The sequence below is a fragment of the Poecilia formosa genome, unplaced genomic scaffold (genome assembly GCF_000485575.1).
Source record: "Poecilia formosa unplaced genomic scaffold, Poecilia_formosa-5.1.2 Scaffold106, whole genome shotgun sequence".
In the NCBI taxonomy this organism is placed as follows: Eukaryota; Metazoa; Chordata; class Actinopteri; order Cyprinodontiformes; family Poeciliidae; genus Poecilia; species Poecilia formosa.
This window is the reverse complement of record NW_006800045.1, coordinates 1,005,587-1,024,764: the sequence shown is the minus strand read 5'-3', so window position 1 is coordinate 1,024,764 and position 19,178 is coordinate 1,005,587. Positions and strand designations below refer to the sequence as shown.

General features: G+C 39.0%; 1 protein-coding gene across 7 annotated transcripts in view; it reads left to right on the top strand.

Annotated features, from left to right (window-relative positions):
* grip2b (glutamate receptor interacting protein 2b) overlaps positions 1-19,178 on the top strand; it is a 198,923-nt gene that overhangs the window by 141,571 nt on the left and 38,174 nt on the right. For 2 of the 7 annotated variants that reach the window (XM_016675101.1, XM_016675098.1), the window contains exon 1: positions 12,748-12,933. The exons of 4 other annotated variants lie outside the window; for them this stretch is intronic. In XM_016675101.1, coding sequence (XP_016530587.1) covers positions 12,879-12,933 — 55 coding nt within the window. In that variant the 5' untranslated portion in view covers positions 12,748-12,878. Of the gene's footprint in view, positions 1-25; positions 285-12,747; positions 12,934-19,178 lie in introns of those variants that run through there. One more of the 7 variants, XM_016675102.1, reaches the window with a different exon arrangement.

Below are 19,178 nucleotides of genomic sequence, written 5' to 3'. Positions count from 1 at the left end.
ACACACACACACACACACACACACACACACACACACACACACACACACACACACGCCACAGTTCAGCCGGTGTCAACAGGGGGGGCGTCCCTTTGAGAGAGAGAGCAGGGAGGAAACGGATCGGGAGGGAAAGAGGGAGAAAGCAGACAGAAGTTCTTCCTCCCTCTTCCTCTTCCTCCTCTGCTCTTCCACGAGGAGAGATTTACTCATCAACCCGGACTTAGTGTGGGGGCAAATAATGCTTTTCCTTCAGGCTATATTAAAGAAGAGGCTTCTGCAAAAAGGTGAGGAGGAAACAGAAAGGTCGGGTTCTCATTAATCAGCTGTTTGACGCTGTTTTCTGTCAGCTGAAGTTCCCGCGGCGCGTCGCAGCCGGTTTTTTATCTGAGTTGTTCGGACTCTTTTCTTCTTGCTGCTTTTCTCTGAAGGTTTCTTTGGGTTTTCAGGTTATGTACATTTTCTGTCTCCTGGTAAACAGCTTCCTGCAGCAGCGGACGCGGTACTGATTGTAGGTCTGTTTCAGGAAACGATGGGTTGTTTAATTTCACGCTTCTCTTAATTTTGAGACACTTTTCTGTATCTTTTGTGGAGAACTTTGTATGAAAGTATATGCTTTGTAAATGTTTATGTTTTTAAAAATGTGTTTAACCTTAAATGCTGAACTGTTATTGTACAAAGGAGAACCGATCCACAGAGAAATCCACAGCCTCTCTTTCATGAGGTGAAGTTTCAGGTTGCACCTGTTGTTGGTTCGTTCTGGGTTTTCTGTCGCACCTGTTAGTCGCTGAAGTTAACCCTGACTCGTTCTGGGTGATTGTTTGGTGAAATGATCCGGTTCTAACTGGATGAAGCTCGTATGCGACCCTGCGCCAGTCGCAAGTTTGTGTTTTTGTGGAGAGAGACGCGCAGCTCTTTTCCCAGTCTGGCTGATTTATTTATGAGTTTGGAGATGTGCTGCTTTGAAGTGAAGCCCGCAGCCGCGCTGGAGAGGGCAGCAAATGGGGACAAAACGCCGCCTATCGGCCTGTCAGGGAGCAGCGCCGCCCACCCCGGGCTGTAGGCTGTAATAACTACAGTCTGACGATCCCTGCGGAAATGTGAGTTAAAGTTGCCCCTGTTGCAGCGCAGTGCGGAGGATGAATCACTGTCACATCTTCCTGCTGTTAATAATACTGCAGAGATTTCTCTGTCACACTTCCATCGCATCAAAGCCTGATGGCTCTCACTGGAAACCAGAGCATTGTGTTACTTCTGACAGCTGAAGGCTGAAGCAGATTTTAGTGGGTCACTCATCACACAGGGAAATCGGCGGCTTCCACCATAACTGGATCTGGAAGTTTATTGCAGATAGAGGGATGATAAAACTGCAGCCGGGAATAATGGAGTCATTGGCTTCAATGGGATGTTATGGAGGAGAGCTGATCGGCTAACGTTACGCTGCAGGTGGTCAGTGACTTAAAACAATCAAAATTCATTTTCCAATCTCTGCAAAAGATCAGAAGTAAAATCATGAAAGTTATTTTTACAGGCCAACAGCTTTGCATAATAACACTGATCAACTATTTATAACACACACGGTTCACCAAACTTTGAATAAAATATTCCAAATGCACCAGAATACTTTCTTTTGCTGGTTAGCAAATGAAGTTTGATTTTTGTCTTTAATTTGCAAAATAAAATAAAAAAAACCTGCAGATGCAAATAATTCTAATTTAAAAGCTTCATCAGTTTTCCTCCAGAAAGCTGAAGATGTAATGAAAATGCAGTAGTGGGAATATATCAGTTAAGAATGTTTCTTCCCAGCACAGGAAGGATGATAAATCTGGTTTCACCACCAGTTCCCAGAAAAACTGTTTGGCAAAAATAAAAATAAAGATCCTGTAGTTAGCCTAGAGAAGCTGCTTTCACATGCGACGCTGCATGCCCTGGTGATTTATCTTAAACAACAGAGACCCACTGCAGATTAATAATTTTCCACAAGCTGGTGGAATAACATTAAATCTGTTCCAGCCTGAACTCCCAGGAAAAACTGACAAATAGGGACTTTGAAAGATGATTTCCTGTTTCCGCCGAGCCTCTGCAGCGATGCTGCTGCACTCTGTTTGCTCACGTTATAACCCCTGCAAAGAGCAAACGGTCACACTCTTTGTGCTCATATTGAGAAGTTTTTTTTTTGTTTTAATAAATTCTGTACTATCAAATTAATTGGGAAACAAATAGTTTTCTGATTTTCTATATCTATCCAAATATTTTCAGGGCAATTCATGGATACTTCCAAATCTTCAACTGCATGTCTAATTGACTTATGATGGAACAAACAAAACCAGTTGTTTATTTGTCTTTTTGTATATTTATAACTTTCCTCCAAACCTTTTACTTCACTTTATAACATCTTTATATAGCTCTTTGTTGGCAGATGTTGTTCAACATAAGTGGGGCTTTTGTTGCTGGATGTCTGTTGTTTCTCGTTCGGTATTCACCCAGCCTGTCACTTTAAGCGTTTAGAAAATGGATGGATTCTTGGTTTTCTGTCTGGACGGACGTTGCTGTCCTTGGTGCTGAAATTCTGCTTCTGTCTTGTATTTTGCGTCAGAATTGCTCCTGCTGGGTTTTCTGCTCAGCAGCTCCTCGTGTCGATGCTTAATGAATTACTGGATGTTATTGTGTGTCGATGAAAAAGTGGAACATGTGAACTACATCTGAACCCAGTTGTGGAACTTTTCTTTTTTTCCACCTGATATTTTCACCAATGCTTGAAGGATTCAACTGTGCAGAAATCTGATACGGCAGAAACGAAACAAACAAAATAAAATGATCTCATGTCTTTGTGAGTCGTTATATCAGTTACAACTCCAACTTTTTTCAAGGTTTACTGACTTGAATTCCCACAGGAAGCTGGTTGTATGAAGGGCTTCCCACACAGCTCTAAACCTCACTGAGTTTGTTTTTACAGAAAAGTTATTTCTCTAAAGGTGTGAGAAGATACATAGATGCATGTTCGTAATAATCAATAACAGTCTTTGTCTCAAGAGTGACCTTGAGATCACTCTTCATCGTCTGCTACTCAGACTATGTTTATATTCACTCTTCTCTCAACCTCTGTTCTGCTGAAGCCAGCATTTTGTCTGAAGATCAGCCGCTAAGGCAGCTAACGCTAAGGCAGCTAACTTTTTTGCCAGTGAGATTAATTGAAAGTTAGTGTGGAGTTTGGGGGAAGTTAGGTGCAGTTTGTCTGAAACACTGCTGTAGGTCAGAACTCTGAACATTTTTACTAGATTTTCCTAACAGCCCGAAAATTAGATAAAGTTCCCAAATTTACCCCAAAATAATGTTTTTGACACTTTTAGCTTGTTTTTTCTGGTTAAAGCAACATTATCAGTCTTTTAGCAAACTACTCATGGCATCATCTATTGTTTATATTCAGATTAACAATTATTTTCATTCAGTTTATTGATGTCTTCCATCTTAATAGGCTCCACTTTAAAACAAAGCTGAAATCCATCATGTCTTTTTAGCAGCTCAGTCAGGAAGCAAACAAAGTTTATAGTTTAGACTAAAATGTGGCCCAGCAGGATTACATTTCAGTCAGTGTCATTTTGAAGTGTTAAATTCAGACTTAGATGATTCCAACTTTTAAAAAACAAACCTTTACCACTTACATCAAACCCAAATCAATAAAAATAACTTACCATTTGTTTTAAGTAAATTTTAATTTATTTTCAAAACTTAAAAAATAAAATCATAAGCCTTAGAAACTTTCCCGCCTAGTTTGTTTCACTCGGTTCTTATCTGATCTAATTCTTCTCTAATTTAGCTCTTATCTGAACCTTATTTTCTTACTCCTCATGCTTTCCCTTTTCTGCCCTTTTCCCTTCCTTCAACACTCCTCTCAGCATTGCAGATGTGTTTTCTTTGATTTTGTCACCAGAGATTAATTAGTGCTTTATTATGTGCCCTATTTATACCTCCAGCAGAAGGAGAAACGCTAGAGAGAGAAAAAGGGGCTGAGGGGGGAGGAAAGGAAGAAAACTTGGAGTGAGAGACTCAGGAAGAGATGGAGACAGGAAAAAGCACAAGTGTTCAGATGGAGCGAAAGATAGCGACAGAAATGGGCCAAGAGTGAAACAGAAGGAGCAAAGAGGAAACACGGTGTTTAAAAAGACAAGTGCAGCCACTGAAGGCAAAAATAAAGAATGAAAGTAATGAAGGAGCAAGTCTTTAACTACAGCAGAGTCAACATACAGTAATGTTTCTTTATAAAACCTTTTGATACAAGAAAACCCATAAAATACATTTAATGTAGCAGGGATGCAGCTTTGCATTTTCACAGTCTGTGAACAGGTAATAAATTCGACAGGTGAGGAGACAGTGGAAGATCAAGAGGAGAGTGTGACAGAATGTGAAGGATGATAAATTGAATGTAAGGTTTGATGTTAGATGAGAAAACATGACTGAGAGGTTTTGATGTAAAACTGAACCAGTAAGATGGAGGTCAGAGTCAGGGCAGCGTTACATCGCAACACGTCACACGTTTGGTTTCAAAGGCTGCAGAATCCTGACGAAGCTCCGTTTCTTTCAGTGAAACTGTAAAATGATTTGTTCAAATCCAAACTGAATCTCTAAATGAAGTCGTTTTTTTTCCAACCAACAGTAAGCTACACTTAATGGATAACTTAATAAAGTATTTTATTAAGCATCATCTCAACCAGAGTAATATAATATGCATTAATTTCCTGTACAGCTATCATCTCAGTGTTTAGCTTTTTAAGATAATCCACAAGTTTCAGTAAAGCTCTGTTGTGTAACAACTGGATGATAAGAACTTGAGTTTTGTTGAATGTTTAGCTCACAGCTGCCTGCGCGCCCACCCAGGTGTCGCTCCAACATTACCTCCATTATATGCTTGAGACTGAGTTAAAATAGCTGCAGCAGTCATCAGACTGCCACGCATGCAGCTGAGAACAAGAAACACTTTGTGTTTTTAACTTAACACTGGCGGCCAACTTTAATCCATATGATTTCAATCACTTAACAGGAAATAACCAACAGACTTAATTCAGAACTAAAGAGACACAAAAAGGCAAACCAAATATTTCACACAAACTGAACCTGCAAAGCTGAAGTAGACAGACTTCAAGTCAAACTTTCAGAATAAAACACAATGCAGGAGAAAATTATAAAACAGAATAGAAGATGTGAAGAAAACCATGTGAAACTCCAGTGGAACAGGCAGAGGCTTGAAAAAAGTGACAGCAATATTATGGGAAGCAAAACAAGCGAGGGTGAGAGGAGAAGCAACATAAGATAGAAATCACTGAGGAGAGCAAAAACGCAGTGACAGGTTGCGTTGCGCGTTGGGTGAAGGAATGAATGCGGTGACACGTGGCTGCGTCGCTCAGAGAATAACACAGATAAGGGCCAGAGCTGACGTCTCCAAGAGGAGCTGAAAGAAACCTTTTGGAAAGCTGATTTGGCCTTTCTGCGTTTCCTTCATCTGCTGTCACTGAGCACAATAAATCCAAATAAATCCAGAGAACAAATGGAACCATAAAAAACTGAAGGGACTGCGAGGGAGAGGGACAAAGACACAGATAAAGGTCTCACTTTTGCTAGTTTGGCCTCATTATGTCAAGGCCTCGTTGGAAGAGATCAAGAGGGTGGAGGGAAAGAGCAAAGACAAAGGCAGGGTAACATTTACAGAGAGGATAAAAAGCTGCTGAAAGAGGCAGGATGACAGGACTCAAAGATTGAATGAATGAGGAAAATTATACCTTTGAATTAGGTGGATAAAATGTCAAGTTTGCTTTCAAGCAAGGTGATGGACAGAATTGAAATGTGGGGAGATTCTGGGCACATTTACTGAGTCCTGAGCTAAATGTTTGCTTAAGACCTTCATTATTAGTCATGGGTAACCTGTAGAATACCAACAGTTTGGCTGAATCTGATTAATGCACCAAAAATGCCAACAGGGGATGTTTGTTATTCATGAAGCAGAACACCAGGTTATTTTAGACACTACAGTGTAGCAGTTATTAAAAAAATCCTGGGACTGAATCACATCCAGGCGTTTCTCTGCAGTGTTTACGTGTTCCCCGGTGAGTGTGTGGGTTCCCTCTGCACACCTGGTTCCCTCTCTGTTAGGTAAACCGGCCACTTAAATTGCCCTCAGGCTCAAGTGTTATGTATGAATGTTTTGTGTCATGATGACTGATGCAGAGTTTAACCTGAATCTCACCCACAAACTGCTGCAAGGGTTAAACGTTTATAGAAAATACATATCTATTTTAATCTGGAGTTTGTCATTGGAAACTGTTTTTGTGAAGTAAAAGTGAAAAAATGGCTTAATGTGAGATAAATAAAATAAACTTACAAATTTCTAAAATCTCTCCAGACATTATTGTATAAATCAGAGTAAAATACAATTTAATAACTCGATCCAACATCCATCATCAGACTAGAGGTCCTTTTCATTATTCTCACCTCAAATGCAGAAGCAGAGAAATGTATGCACATATGCACCTGTTTCTCCAGAGACACTTTCAGTGAAAAATTTGAAAGCATGCATTTAAAAACATTGTAAGAGGATGCAGCCTAGGTGTACATATTATGATGTGCAATAATTCATAATCAATGTATTGTTGTCCTGTTATATCCACTGGTGGCACATACCAGTGCATATATAACGGTATGCACTGGTTTGTAGTTAATGTGTCACAAATTGCATGACTTCCTCTTCATCGCAGTACAGAAGGTAAGGGTGTCACCAGCATGAGGGAGAGTCAGAAAAAATACTCCAGGTGCCCAAATAACTCAGCTTTATCTATTTCTACTCTCCTGGTGGAACATCCACTATGACATGAAAAAAAACATAAAAACTGCTGCCTGTCTGTGGCTGGAAGAAAAGAAGAGGAACATCATTTAAAGGAGGAGAAGCAAAGGCAGGAATGAGAGTGAATTATAAAAGGAGTGACAGGTAGGTTAGCTGGCGCTGCAGAAAGCTGTGATTCCACAGAGGAAGAGCAGAAAACAGATTTAGGATTCATTTGCATTTCAAACTTGGCCGACTTCCTAGTTGCAGTGACAGAAGGTTTGCACTTTGCTCTTCATCTATCATCTCTGCCTCAGCTCTGCATGCCTGTTATTCCTTCCCATTTAAGTTTTGATCCATTTGAAACTACACTAGACACTGTATGCTGTTAATTAGAAAAGAAAAAAAAACATTTAGTGTGTGAATATAATGGAACCCTTTGAACATTTAACCAACCGTCTCAGTATTTCCCTCGACCTGTAGCTGGTTTTGCTTATCTTCCTTGTTTTGTCAGAACTAAGTAACAGTTTCTCTAAGTCTGAGGCCATTGGTTGGCAGCTCCCACCAAGTGAGTAGTTCATGTATCTTGGAGTCTTTTGCACAAGTGATAGAAGGATGGAGTGACAGTAGAGCAGGAACTGTTCTGGAGTTCCAGATGTTGACATCCTGCCTTATGATTGGTACACCAGACATGTGAGCCCACCTGGACTCCTCAGCGACAGAGCCTCCTGGACCCCATGGAGAACTCAGGTAAAGGAACGTAATATGATGATTTGACGGTTGAAAGTGAGGCAGCAGCAGTTTGAGGCAGAGGAGGAGGTGAGTGGAGGTGAGAGGGCAGCAACATCTGCATCCAGAGGAGGACGAAATGACAGGTGACTGCAGGAGTAAAAGCTGACAGTCTAAATGTCTCCACAAAAACCAAGGAAGAGCCACGGCATCAAACATGAACTCCTGAGATGTTCACGTTTGTCACTGGTGAAGGTTGCTGCTGCAGCAACTAGCTACATCTTTTTGGTTTGTTGAGGACTAAAAGGAAAGCGAGAGAAATGGACAGAAAATGAGGGAAACACAGGAAACAGAGAAAAGCTGCAGCAGAATCCAGGAGAGAATAACTGATCATAGAATTGAGTAAATTGAAATTGTGAAAATAAATTGGCTAAATGGAAACACAATAATTTTGGAAAAAATGCACGTTTTGGAAGTGCAAACTCTGAATTTCCTGGTTACTTTTCCAACGTGGGGAAAAGTAACCGTAGTAGCCGTAGGCTTACGGCCATGAGACTATCAGAACGAGACTAATGGATTAAATGTGAATAGATCAGATGGTCAGTGCTTCCAACATTGCATATATTTAAAAGTGACTCACCACTGTCAGTCTTTACAGTCAGCAAAAACTAAACATTTTACTTTTCAGAACATTACTTTGAAATAAAAATGAACAGGAAGTTCAGCTGCCATCATAATCTCACTGCTCAGTGAAAACGGGCTGGCGGCTCGTTTTAATGCTTCCTTTATGGCTGTGTGTTTTTGTTCCTGGACAGTCAACAGACTGTGCAAATTACTGCATGAATCCATGTTAAACGTTCTCCCAAGTCAACAGTGATCACTTCGGAGTAATGAAATGCCTTTGAATGGTGATTCATTAACCCACTGTACGTCTGCACTCAGTGAAGTGAATTTGAACTGTCATATGGCCTCTGAGCAGAGGAACAAGCCAGACTGAACTCGCATCAGTAATTAAATTGAGTCAAGAGAGTCAAGTCAGCAATGGGATTCACAATTACCACCTCAAACGTATTTAAATTTAATTATAGGAATTAAAATTTTGCACATTCTGTCTGCTTCCATATTTCTGCCCTTCAACTTCTGCATTTTTTGTTTTCTTTTTCTTCATCTGCTTCCTTCTCTTTGGTGTTGCTGTAAGACAGTTTTTTAGTCCCCATCTGTCCTTATTTGTGTCCCGCAGTGTAAGAAGCCATTACAGTGATCGAATGAAGATGCTCAGCAGGGGGAGATATAGACTCAGAGAGACAGAGAGCGAGGTGGAGGCAGAGCTGCAGCAAAAATCTGGTAAAACAAAACAACTGGAGGTCAGAAAAACCCTGCAATAAAATGGAAGAAGGAATATTGCTTATAAAGAAATTTTATAACCACTCCCAAAAATACATTTTTATTCTGTAAAAGTTGAGGTATTCAGTGCACTTGTAGACAAAAAGGAGCGTAGCAGTGCAGTGTGTAAGTTTTACAGTCAGTCACTTCTGCTTCCAATAAAAGCAATGTGGCATTTAGTTTGTATTAAATTAGATCTAAGGGAAGATAGTTTGTTTTTTTTCAGAGTGACGTAGAACTGAGGAGCATTGACTTAAACCTATATATATATATAGCTTTTCCTACACAGCTACCAGTTATGACGTTTCCGTGTGTGGATGTGAAAGAATGGGCTAAACTAAGCAGAAGTACATGAGTGTTTTCTCAAGTATGTGGGTGCAGATTTTCGGGTGCGTGTGTGTTTCTCTGCGCCGAGCTGCAGGAGGCCATCATTTGCCACTTCAAAGTCCTTACTCATAATGCTTGGAGTGATGCTTGGATTCATTTGCACTTGAAACCCACAGACTGGGAGACGGAGAGAAGAGCGAGACGTGCCAACAAGATGAGAGAAAGTTTGACCATGTGCAGCATAAATTGTGCAGTCGAGTGTCTGGAGACTCTGAGTGTGTGTCTGTGTGTCTGGAGGAGCAAACTGACATGACTAATTTTTTTGACTGCTTATTTTGCTGCCTTCTAACTCTGCTTTTTCTCCTCTCATGTATGTTTCAGAGCTGCTTAAAGAAATCTCTCACAGCAATCCTGATCTGATTTCAAACCCAACTCGCTGATTAGCATTATTTTCTAATAATTGTAACATTTAAGGTAATTTTTAATGTGAAGATGACTTCTAAACAAACAAACAAAAAAGGCTCAATTAAAAAAATTAAAATACTTGGAATATTAATGAGTGACTATCCATCGATGTGGAAGAACATAGGGTTCTGGAGAAGTGATTATTTTGAATTGCTCTTTGTTCATTCAGGGTGCATTCATTAGTACGCTTTAATCAAACTTTAGTCTATTTGTCTAGAAAGTCCAGTTGTGTTGGTTTAGCTGTAAATGTTTAAATCAAACTGATTCAGACCAAAGGATCAAACTCTGGTCCGTCTTCCAACTCTCAGCGGATCTGAGATCACTTCAAAATCAGGAAGCAGACTACACCGCAGGGCATTCTGGGTAAATACAACCAAAACAAATGCACAAGTCTAGCACAAGTGGGAGAAACAACTAGTGGTCTTTAAAGTCAAAAGAGAAATTGCACAACCGCTAAAATCTCCATGTTTGTTTACATTTTGTATGGAAGGAAGTTGCTCTCAGTGTCTTCAGAGGTTTTTGTGTCACTTCCTTCAGTGGTTCTTGGTGCAGCGCCCCCACAGGCCAGGAGGGGAACAGGTTGCTAAAAGGGTTTGGATGGATGGATGGATGGATGGATGGATGGATGGATGGATGGATGGATGGATGGTAAACTGTTGAACAGTTCTTACGATGCGCTCCACTGTTGAACTGAGTTGTGGGTTTTGAAGCTCAATCCCTACAGCCTCTTACGTTCCACAAATAGAAAATCAAAATAAGTAATGAACTTTAGATCCAAGAACTGAAAACCTGGAGCTGTTTGTGTACAAATAAAATGTGCCATTTAATATCTCCGAGTTTTATTTTTATATTTTTATAATGAGTGAATGATCAAATAAATACAAATGGAAACAGTAAGCAATACTTTCTGCAGCACATCAGGATATGAAATCAGACCTCTAAGACTCAACAATCAGATGCAGAAGCCGTGTGTGTCTTCTGAGTGTGTGTGTTCTGTGCTGTCTGGCATTAATTTAGGTCAGACTGCGCAGAGAAGACAACATTCACAGGAAGCTGGCCACCAGGGAGAAAGAAATGCAGTTATTACTCTGTGCTAACCCAGCCAACACACACATTAGGCTCAGGATGTGTGCCAGGCATTTTTACACATGCTAGAGTGATCATGTCTTATAATTCATGTGTGTTTTTGTGTTTTGCTTGGATTGTTTTGGATTTCAAATGGAGTCAAATAATTTACTGAGAGGAGAAAGAACTGGATAAAACAAAGGAAAGAGCAGAAAAATAACAGTGCTTATTAAAGTGAAGTAAACGTTACAGAAATAAAGACGTAAATCTGTTAGAAAACACAGCTTCCTACTACATCAACCTACCGTTAATATCTGTTAGGGTCTTTGGATTTCTATGACTTTAACACCTGAGGCTGGTTAATGAGCCATGGTTTAATCTGATCGGTCAGTAGAAGCTGACCAAACTCAGTCAGCATCTAGAGAATCATAAAATAAACCTAAACTTCTTAAGAACTTATTAAAAATTCAGTGTGTGTGAATTAAGTATAAAACCTTCTTTTGGTTTGTCCCACAAAGAAGTTTATCATTTTTGTTGTTTTTTTTATGTGAGACTGATTAAAAAACCACAAACATATTTTTGTAAAAAACAAAAAAATCAGTCTAAAAGTTTTGTTTTTCTTGATCTGTTTCGAGTTTAAACCAAATTTCCATGTTTAATATCCAGGGACATTTCTAACTGCAGTTCTTAGACAGCAGTGTTTCCACAGTAAAAACACTCATTAAATGTGCTGTGAAAGCTTGGCGTCTCTGTTTGTCGACATTTTTGGTGCTTCGTAATGTTTTAGTAAATTGTTCTTGTTGTTTTGTTTGAAGCCACTGAGGAAAAACATCTTAGCTTAATGTAAAATGAATACCAAACTCATTACTCTGCTCTTACACATCAACTCCTCTGTGTTGTGACATTTCTCTGTTTTGAACCTAGTTATTACTCTTCACACATAACATTTTTTAATGCACTCAAGCAGTACATTTTAATTTCTTTCAGCTGACTTGACTTTGGACAGTGATATTAATACAATGATGCATGCTCAGACATTAACTTTAAACTCTTATTTTTCTTCCTGCAGCTGCTAATTTTGCTGCACAGCAAAAATCAGCTGCATTTATTTAGTCATTGTCTAAAAAATAAATCTTACTATTTTTCTTTTGCCTTCTGAATTAAGTTGCATCTATCAGCCTCAGTAGGGTTCCAATGACTTTGATTATTAATTGGTATAAATAGTTTGTTTTTAGCCACGTAAAATTGTGATATTTCCTTTGATTTCCTTATAGGACAAGGTTTCCCAAACTGCATGTTTGCTACAGAGTCTCTGTGATATTTAACTGAATCTTTGTTTTTCCACCAACAATTTATTGATATTCCTGCTGCCAACCTCATATTATTTTGAACAAAATAATTTTAACATGTCCAAATATGCTAGTGCCTGCTACGTAATGCTACATCCACTTCCTGTCCAACATGGTGGTGTAAAACTCCAGCCTTTGTCAAACCAAAACCTCTTTTTTACATTTTTCTTTCATTTTAAATACACACTCCAGCTGTTTAATTAACAAGAACGTTTTCCTTAAATACCAGGAATAGGTCTGTTGAATAGCGATTTTTAAAATGAACACTTAAGAACTAAATCAGAGTAATAACATCTGTGAATCTGCTCTTAAAATAACCGTGGATGATTTGACTAAATGACTGAACATCTCTCATCCTCTTGTCTTATTTTCTAAAAATAAACAGTTTATCCCTGCCTGCTTAATCCTTCTTATTTCATCTCTTTGTTGCTCACTCACCCACATATTCTTAGCTTCTGTTTTTCTTTTATTGTTTCTTTTTATTTGCATATTTCTGAACACTTTCTCTCTAGCCTTAACCTCGCCTGCCTCATCCGTTGGTGTGTACCTCCCTCCCTCTCTCTCTCCTCTCTTGGGGGTTGAGTGGTTGTAGCGTAAGCGCCAGTCATCTCTTATCATCGCCACTGTATTCCCTGAGTGCTCAGCAGTCCACATCTCTCCCTCTGTCTCCTCCTCTCTCCATCCTCCTCTAATCTGTCAGTGTTTGTCTCTCTTTACTCTGTCGTGGATGTTACTCTGAGGAGGAAAAGTCAATGTCTACGGTCATGTTTTGCGGTCTGAAAAGAGACATTGGGGCAAATAGTGTGGGTGAGTTTGTTTTCGTATTCTGAAGCAGAAATACTCTTTGTATTAGTATTCTGTCATTAAAAAATGACATAAGTGACGTTTGGCATGTTCCAGTTTGGATGTTATTGCAGTGTATCTAAGACTCTGTGGGTGGTGCTGTTTCCGTTTTTCATCTAAGATGTCTATAATCCATAACACTGCTGTGCGTCTAAAACGGCTTTGATGAAAAGCTAATTAGGTTTTAATGCTTTGGATAAAAGTATGACTTTGCTCTATGAATGTGTGAAGGAAACACCTGATCTGACATGTCGAACTGAAAATGATTTATTACCAATAACCGTATCAATCCAATCTACCTTTTTCTAATTGCACATATAGTTTTTCACTGTATTCTAAAGTTTTCAGTGTTTAATGTTTCCTAGGATATTTATTTCTTATTTTCCTTGGGAAAAGACAAATTAAGCCCACTTCAAAAACAATCAAAACTCAATGAGTATATTCAAATTGTTTCAAAAATGTTTGGGTTATTTTATTATTATGACATTATACGGTGGACAGAGTTTCTCAATCTTATGACTATTTAATATCAGTTTTAGTCCTACTGGAAATTAGAAAGAGTATGTATGAATAAAATGAAATGTGAAATGTCATTTTGGTTGAGTTATACATTTTTCACATCAAAAAATGCAAAAATTTCACAGGGTTGTTACACCAGGTTCGCATGATTAGAGCAGTAATACTTTGTATTTTGAAGGAGGTGCAGTGAGGTCAAATGATCTGAGGCCTTCTGCAGATACACAGTTGGTTATGAGTCTGGAAAGATGTTTAAAAACAGCAGCTGCCATCTTATCCAGGTCTGACCGTTCCTGCCAGTTCACCACAACAGCAAATCCCAAGATGCTAAAATAAATCTCCAAGATGCTAAAATAAATCTCCAAAATGTCACGGTGGGACATAAACGATGTGCATGAATGATACCTTCAGCTTGAAGAATAACATGAAGCTTGTGGATCTTTGTGGGAATGTCTAAGTACTGCTGTGCAGCTTGTTGAATCGTTTTTGGAAACATGTTGCAGATATTTGGATCAACTAAATCTTTTTAAATTATTGATAACATATACACTTTGTTTTTCTCTGTATCTCTGATGCAAAACTTACACTTTAAAAAAAGGATGAAACTTTTTAAATTATTCCAACCAGTGGTAGTTTTGGCATGAATTTCACCACTTTCTGTTTTCTACCATCTATTTTCTTTTCAAGAATCTTAGTCACTTCAGGTGTGACCAGTCTGTATCTGGCTCTTGTCTTTTTCTCCAGCAGTGCAGCAAAGGATCCTTTTTCAGTGCAGAATCATCCAGTTAAAGCTTTATGAGTTGAGGTATTATAGATTTTAACCAATGCAGTTTGTATATGTAGCATTATATTATGCATGACTGAAGGGGCATCCAGCCTTTATTGACTGAGTATTTTTCTCCAACTCGTTATGATTCCCCCTGGATCCAGGTAGAGATTATTATTGTTTAAATCAAAAGCTGCTGCAGATACTCCCATAGCAGCATGTAAGTAATATCATCAATATGTGATTGTGCTTATTTGATACTGTAAACACTCAGACACTCCCCTTGCTGAGCTTGTCTGGCCACCTATTCCGGTCTGCAACCTTTACAATTCAAAGAGCCGTTTTTGACTGCGAGTCTTAATTAAAAATCCATTTAGCCCCATCAGTGTAACCTGAGCTGTTGATAAAAGACAGCTTATAATTTCCACAATATAATGTCTTTATAATATGCAGCAAAGGAAATTTGTAGTCATTTTTAAAGAAATCCATCTTATTTCTATTTTTAGGTTTTAAAAAAATAAACATTTGTTTAGAGGAATTAAAAAGCATCAAAGTGTGATCTGCATTCTCATCCAAACGTTAGGACGTCTGTTGTCCTGCCCCCGCCTGAAGCAGGACTCCAGCGGTTCTTGTCTATCCTCCTCTTTTTGAACAGATTTCAAAAGCAGTGTGTTGACCCATGCCTTTAATCCCTGCAGATCAAAGCACAGTGGAGTGTTGAGGTGAAGGTAGAAACCTGTGGAGGAGTTCAGAAAACCCACAACACGTTTAAATCAGTCACTACATCCAGTTTCATGTGGTAAACTGAGGCTTTTGTAATGAAGCTGCTTTAAGGCGAGGAAATTAGTCAGATTCCTTGATGAATAATCCTTTAGTTCACTCGGTTAGCCTGGTTAGTTTCTTGTTTAAAAGCGTATCTCTTTTGAGTTATGAATGTTGAAATTTAAACCTAAACATTTTTTTACTTCTGTTTCGATGTCTTTGGACAGCAGCAGCACAGCATGCGGAGGCTTGTTGAACGTAAAATGCACCAGGAGTTGCAGCCTTTACCACTGAAGCTCTGCTCCATGAAGCTCTTTAGCATTTTAGATGCTCTGATGCTGAAGTCAAGCTGCTGTAGCATGGACTCTACCCAGAAAGGATAATCATTTTTGCCAGCCCTACCATTTGCATACGTACTGCTGTGCTTCACATGCCATGAAAGCTAAGATTCAAAGCAACAGAATGTGATACAGCACTGATTTAGCTTTTACCATATGCAGCAGGGTGTATTAATAAGGTGAGCCCCGTCCTATTTCATGCCCTGATGGAGCCGGTGGGTGCTATTGCCTCAGAGAGTAACTAAGCTGATAACAGTGATGGAGCGTTTGAGGTTTATAAAGCTGGTTTCATTTTCAGCTTTATGTGGGAACCTGCTCTTTAGAGGTTTCATATTTCACTGCATGCTTTGTTAAACATCTGCTGCAGCTGAATTTTATTATCCGAAAGGGATTCAAGGAAAGGTCCAGAGATCAACTGAATATTATTAAGAGCAACAAAATGTTCTTTTTTTCTTACACTCATATTCTTATTAGTGATCCAAAATTCCCAGTAAGGGATTTATCAGCATCTTGGTTTACAGATGACTTGATCCACATAATTTCCTGAGTATTATTGGTCTGACGGCAAAGAGAATTTAGAGTCTGAGTCGGGGAGTGTGTAGGATGCTATCATAATTTGTGAATGCTGCCTGCAGTTGTCTCTGCTGTTCCCTGTAAACTTCATTTTCTTTATCTTCTGGACACCATGGTTTTCCAGCATGGTGTCTGTTGGATCATTACGAGCCTGACGATGATGCAGGAAAGATGTGAACCATTACGCAACCGTTAAAAACCTGTAAATAATTATATTTCTAACAAAAATGTCCATCCTGCTGTGATAAATACAAGATTTGGTTACAGATGAAGATTTTTACACGTTTCTGTCGCCGTCTTCATCAGATGAAGCTCTCCTCCCACCGTCATTTACATTTTTAGTCATTTAGATTATGTTCTTACCTTAAGCAGCTTACAAGCATTGCAGGTAAATCATGGCAGAGTGTGGGGGATCAAACCATGTGACTCATTAAAAACAGCCACTGTCTTTTCCCTGATAAATCCCTCTTAACTCTCATTTAAAACGTCCCCCTCTGTCTTGGGTTGCCGACCCTGTGATGAACGCTGTCACCGGTTAACAGGATATCGTGTTGGATCAGTGGCTCAGACGTGTTGGCAGAAAGAGGCTAAACTGTAACTTCAAAGCGGTTTTGATGCTTTGTTTTTTTTCCTGCTCAGCACCTGACAGGCTGTTTCTCCTTCTGTACTCATTGGAGCAGCTGATAGACGCTCCATTGTTTGATTTTCATCACCCAAAATGTAGGTTTTCTTTCAGTTTTTCTGGCGTCTTCAAGGAGAATTTGAGTTGAACGGAAACAGCCTGAAAAACATCACATTCAAACTTCCTTCATCTGGACTATCCATTCTTTGCTGCTTCTTTTTCTGATCAATAAAGACAATTTCTTTCAAAGTGAACAAAAATCATACTTGATTAATTTGTCTTGGTAAAGTTGTCGAACATAAAACTGCATGCAATCTCTATAAGGGAGTAATCAGTTTTGTAAAATAACTTTTCTCACATTGCTAAGAAGCATTACATTACAGAAAATATTTCCTTTTTTGCAGCAACCCGACTAGAGATTTAAAGGGAATACGTGTTACTCAGTGGTAACAATTAGGGGGTCATGTTGTTCAGAGCGCCTTACTAACTCCAGTTGGACCTGATTTTGTGTCAGAAGTCTTAATTGTTCATGTTGGAGACGCCAGTGTCACAAAAAACTGTTTAGAGATTTTGGCCCAAACTGACACAGTACTGTCACACAGTCGCTGCAGATTTCTTAACTCCACTTCTAGCCTGTGTTTCCATCAATGTTTCTTCAAGGGCATTTTGAAGCATTCCATTAAAAAATGTTGATAAAAATGGCAAAATTTAGCAAAAAAGTATTTGCACTCGCTTGAGGTGGTTTGTGGCACATATAGAGTTTATGTGGTAGAGAGGAATTTTAAACATATTTGCCAAATAAGTTCTAACTTAGCAAACACCTCATAACTGATCGTCTGTTTCCACTGTTAGGATCATTAGAACTGAATTTCTTTTTCTCTTTCTGGTGATGTACAGCATGCAACATCGCCAAAGTTAACGTGACAGAATAATTATAACTTGGCTGACATTCCTGAAAACCTGCCTCTGTTTGGCTCAGATCTTTGGTCTATGCTAGTTTTTAACCTCTACTTCCTGTTTATTACAGCCGTGACATCAACGTCTGATAAAATGACCTTTAACCTGGTTAACTCGCTCCAAACCAGCAGATGGAAACATGCCAAAGTCGCTTTTTCTTTTTGTTTCACCACATGTTTTAATTCATAATGTGTAATAGTACTAGTATGCAATATCTAGTAACTTCTGCATAATATCTATAGAATGTACTTCTGTAAAAATATGTATTCTTGGTTTACTCTTCATCTCACGTCAGGCTGTATCCGACATAAGATGACTACCAGTTCTCATCATAACATCCTTTCTACTTCAGGATGTTTTTGTCATGTTAAGTTGTTCCATCCTGCCTACTTATGTAGTTTCACATACTAAAAATCATTTGATGATCCAACTTTTGATTAATATACATCGTCTGTGAACCTCTGGGCAGATAGAGCCCATCATGGCCTCACTCATCACCGGCTCTCATTATTATTATTATTATCTAACAGATAATAATCAGACATTCAGGAGCAAATCTGCCAAAGAAAAGCTAAGCATATAGAAATTATGCAATTAATTAGTTACGTAATTAGCTTTTTGAAACCAAGATATTAAAGTCCTTTTATATCTTAAATCAAATGAAGACAATGTGCTTGTAAGAGTGGCCACAACTTTTAGACAGCAAGCCCCAGAAGCTGGTCAGAATTGTGCACAAAGCTCCTGTTATTATCATAATGGACCTTTTTTAGAGCTAAGTGTCTACTTCAGCGCTCACCCCCTCTGGTGATTGAATGCTTTTTGTGTTGAGTTTTCAAAGTTTTGCAAAAAGTCTAGACAACAAAGAAAAAAGCATGAGATCATTAGGAGTGAAGTGGTGATCAGACCCATCTTCCATCCCCCACCCTCCTCCTTTTCCACCCTCGATACCAGATCCATACAGGCTGCAATTAACCACAACAGACAAGCCATTAAGCTCTCTAATTACTGCTTGTTCCTTCCATAGATGTTCAGTCTGTGTGGGCTGGAGATCCGCGTGTAAGGTTTGAGGATGAGAGGGTTTGCAGAAATTTGTGAACTGAACATGTATTATTCTCAACATCCAAGCTTTTGTTGCGCTTCATGTTTCAAATTTTCTGTACTGTTTATTTATTGAATGGGGTCTCCAGTGTGTGTGTGTGTGTGTAGGTGTGTGTGTGTGTGTTAAGGAGTGAAAGTGGGGGCTGAGATAACCACATTCGAACTGTTTGTCAGCACCATCCCAGACAATAGTTAATTACACTTCTTCAGTGGCTGCAGAATCATAATCGCTGCAATCATATGCCTTGGTATTCCATAACTCAGAAAGCTCAGTGATGTTGGTGTGTGTGTGTGTGTGTGTGTGTGTGTGTGTGTGTTCACACACAGGAAACACTCCGACACTTAAACATGAGGAAGAAGGCATGTGAGTTCTTTAACTAGCAGGTGTTAATGATGTTATTTTGTTAATCTGACAAAATCATCATAAACAGAAAAGAATCAGTTAAGAAACAAAATCATTTTTGTTAACAAAATATTCATAATAATGGGGCCAGGACCCATCCACCCATCCATCCATCCATCCATCCATCCACCCATCCATCCATCCATCCATCCATCCATCCATCCATCCACCCAT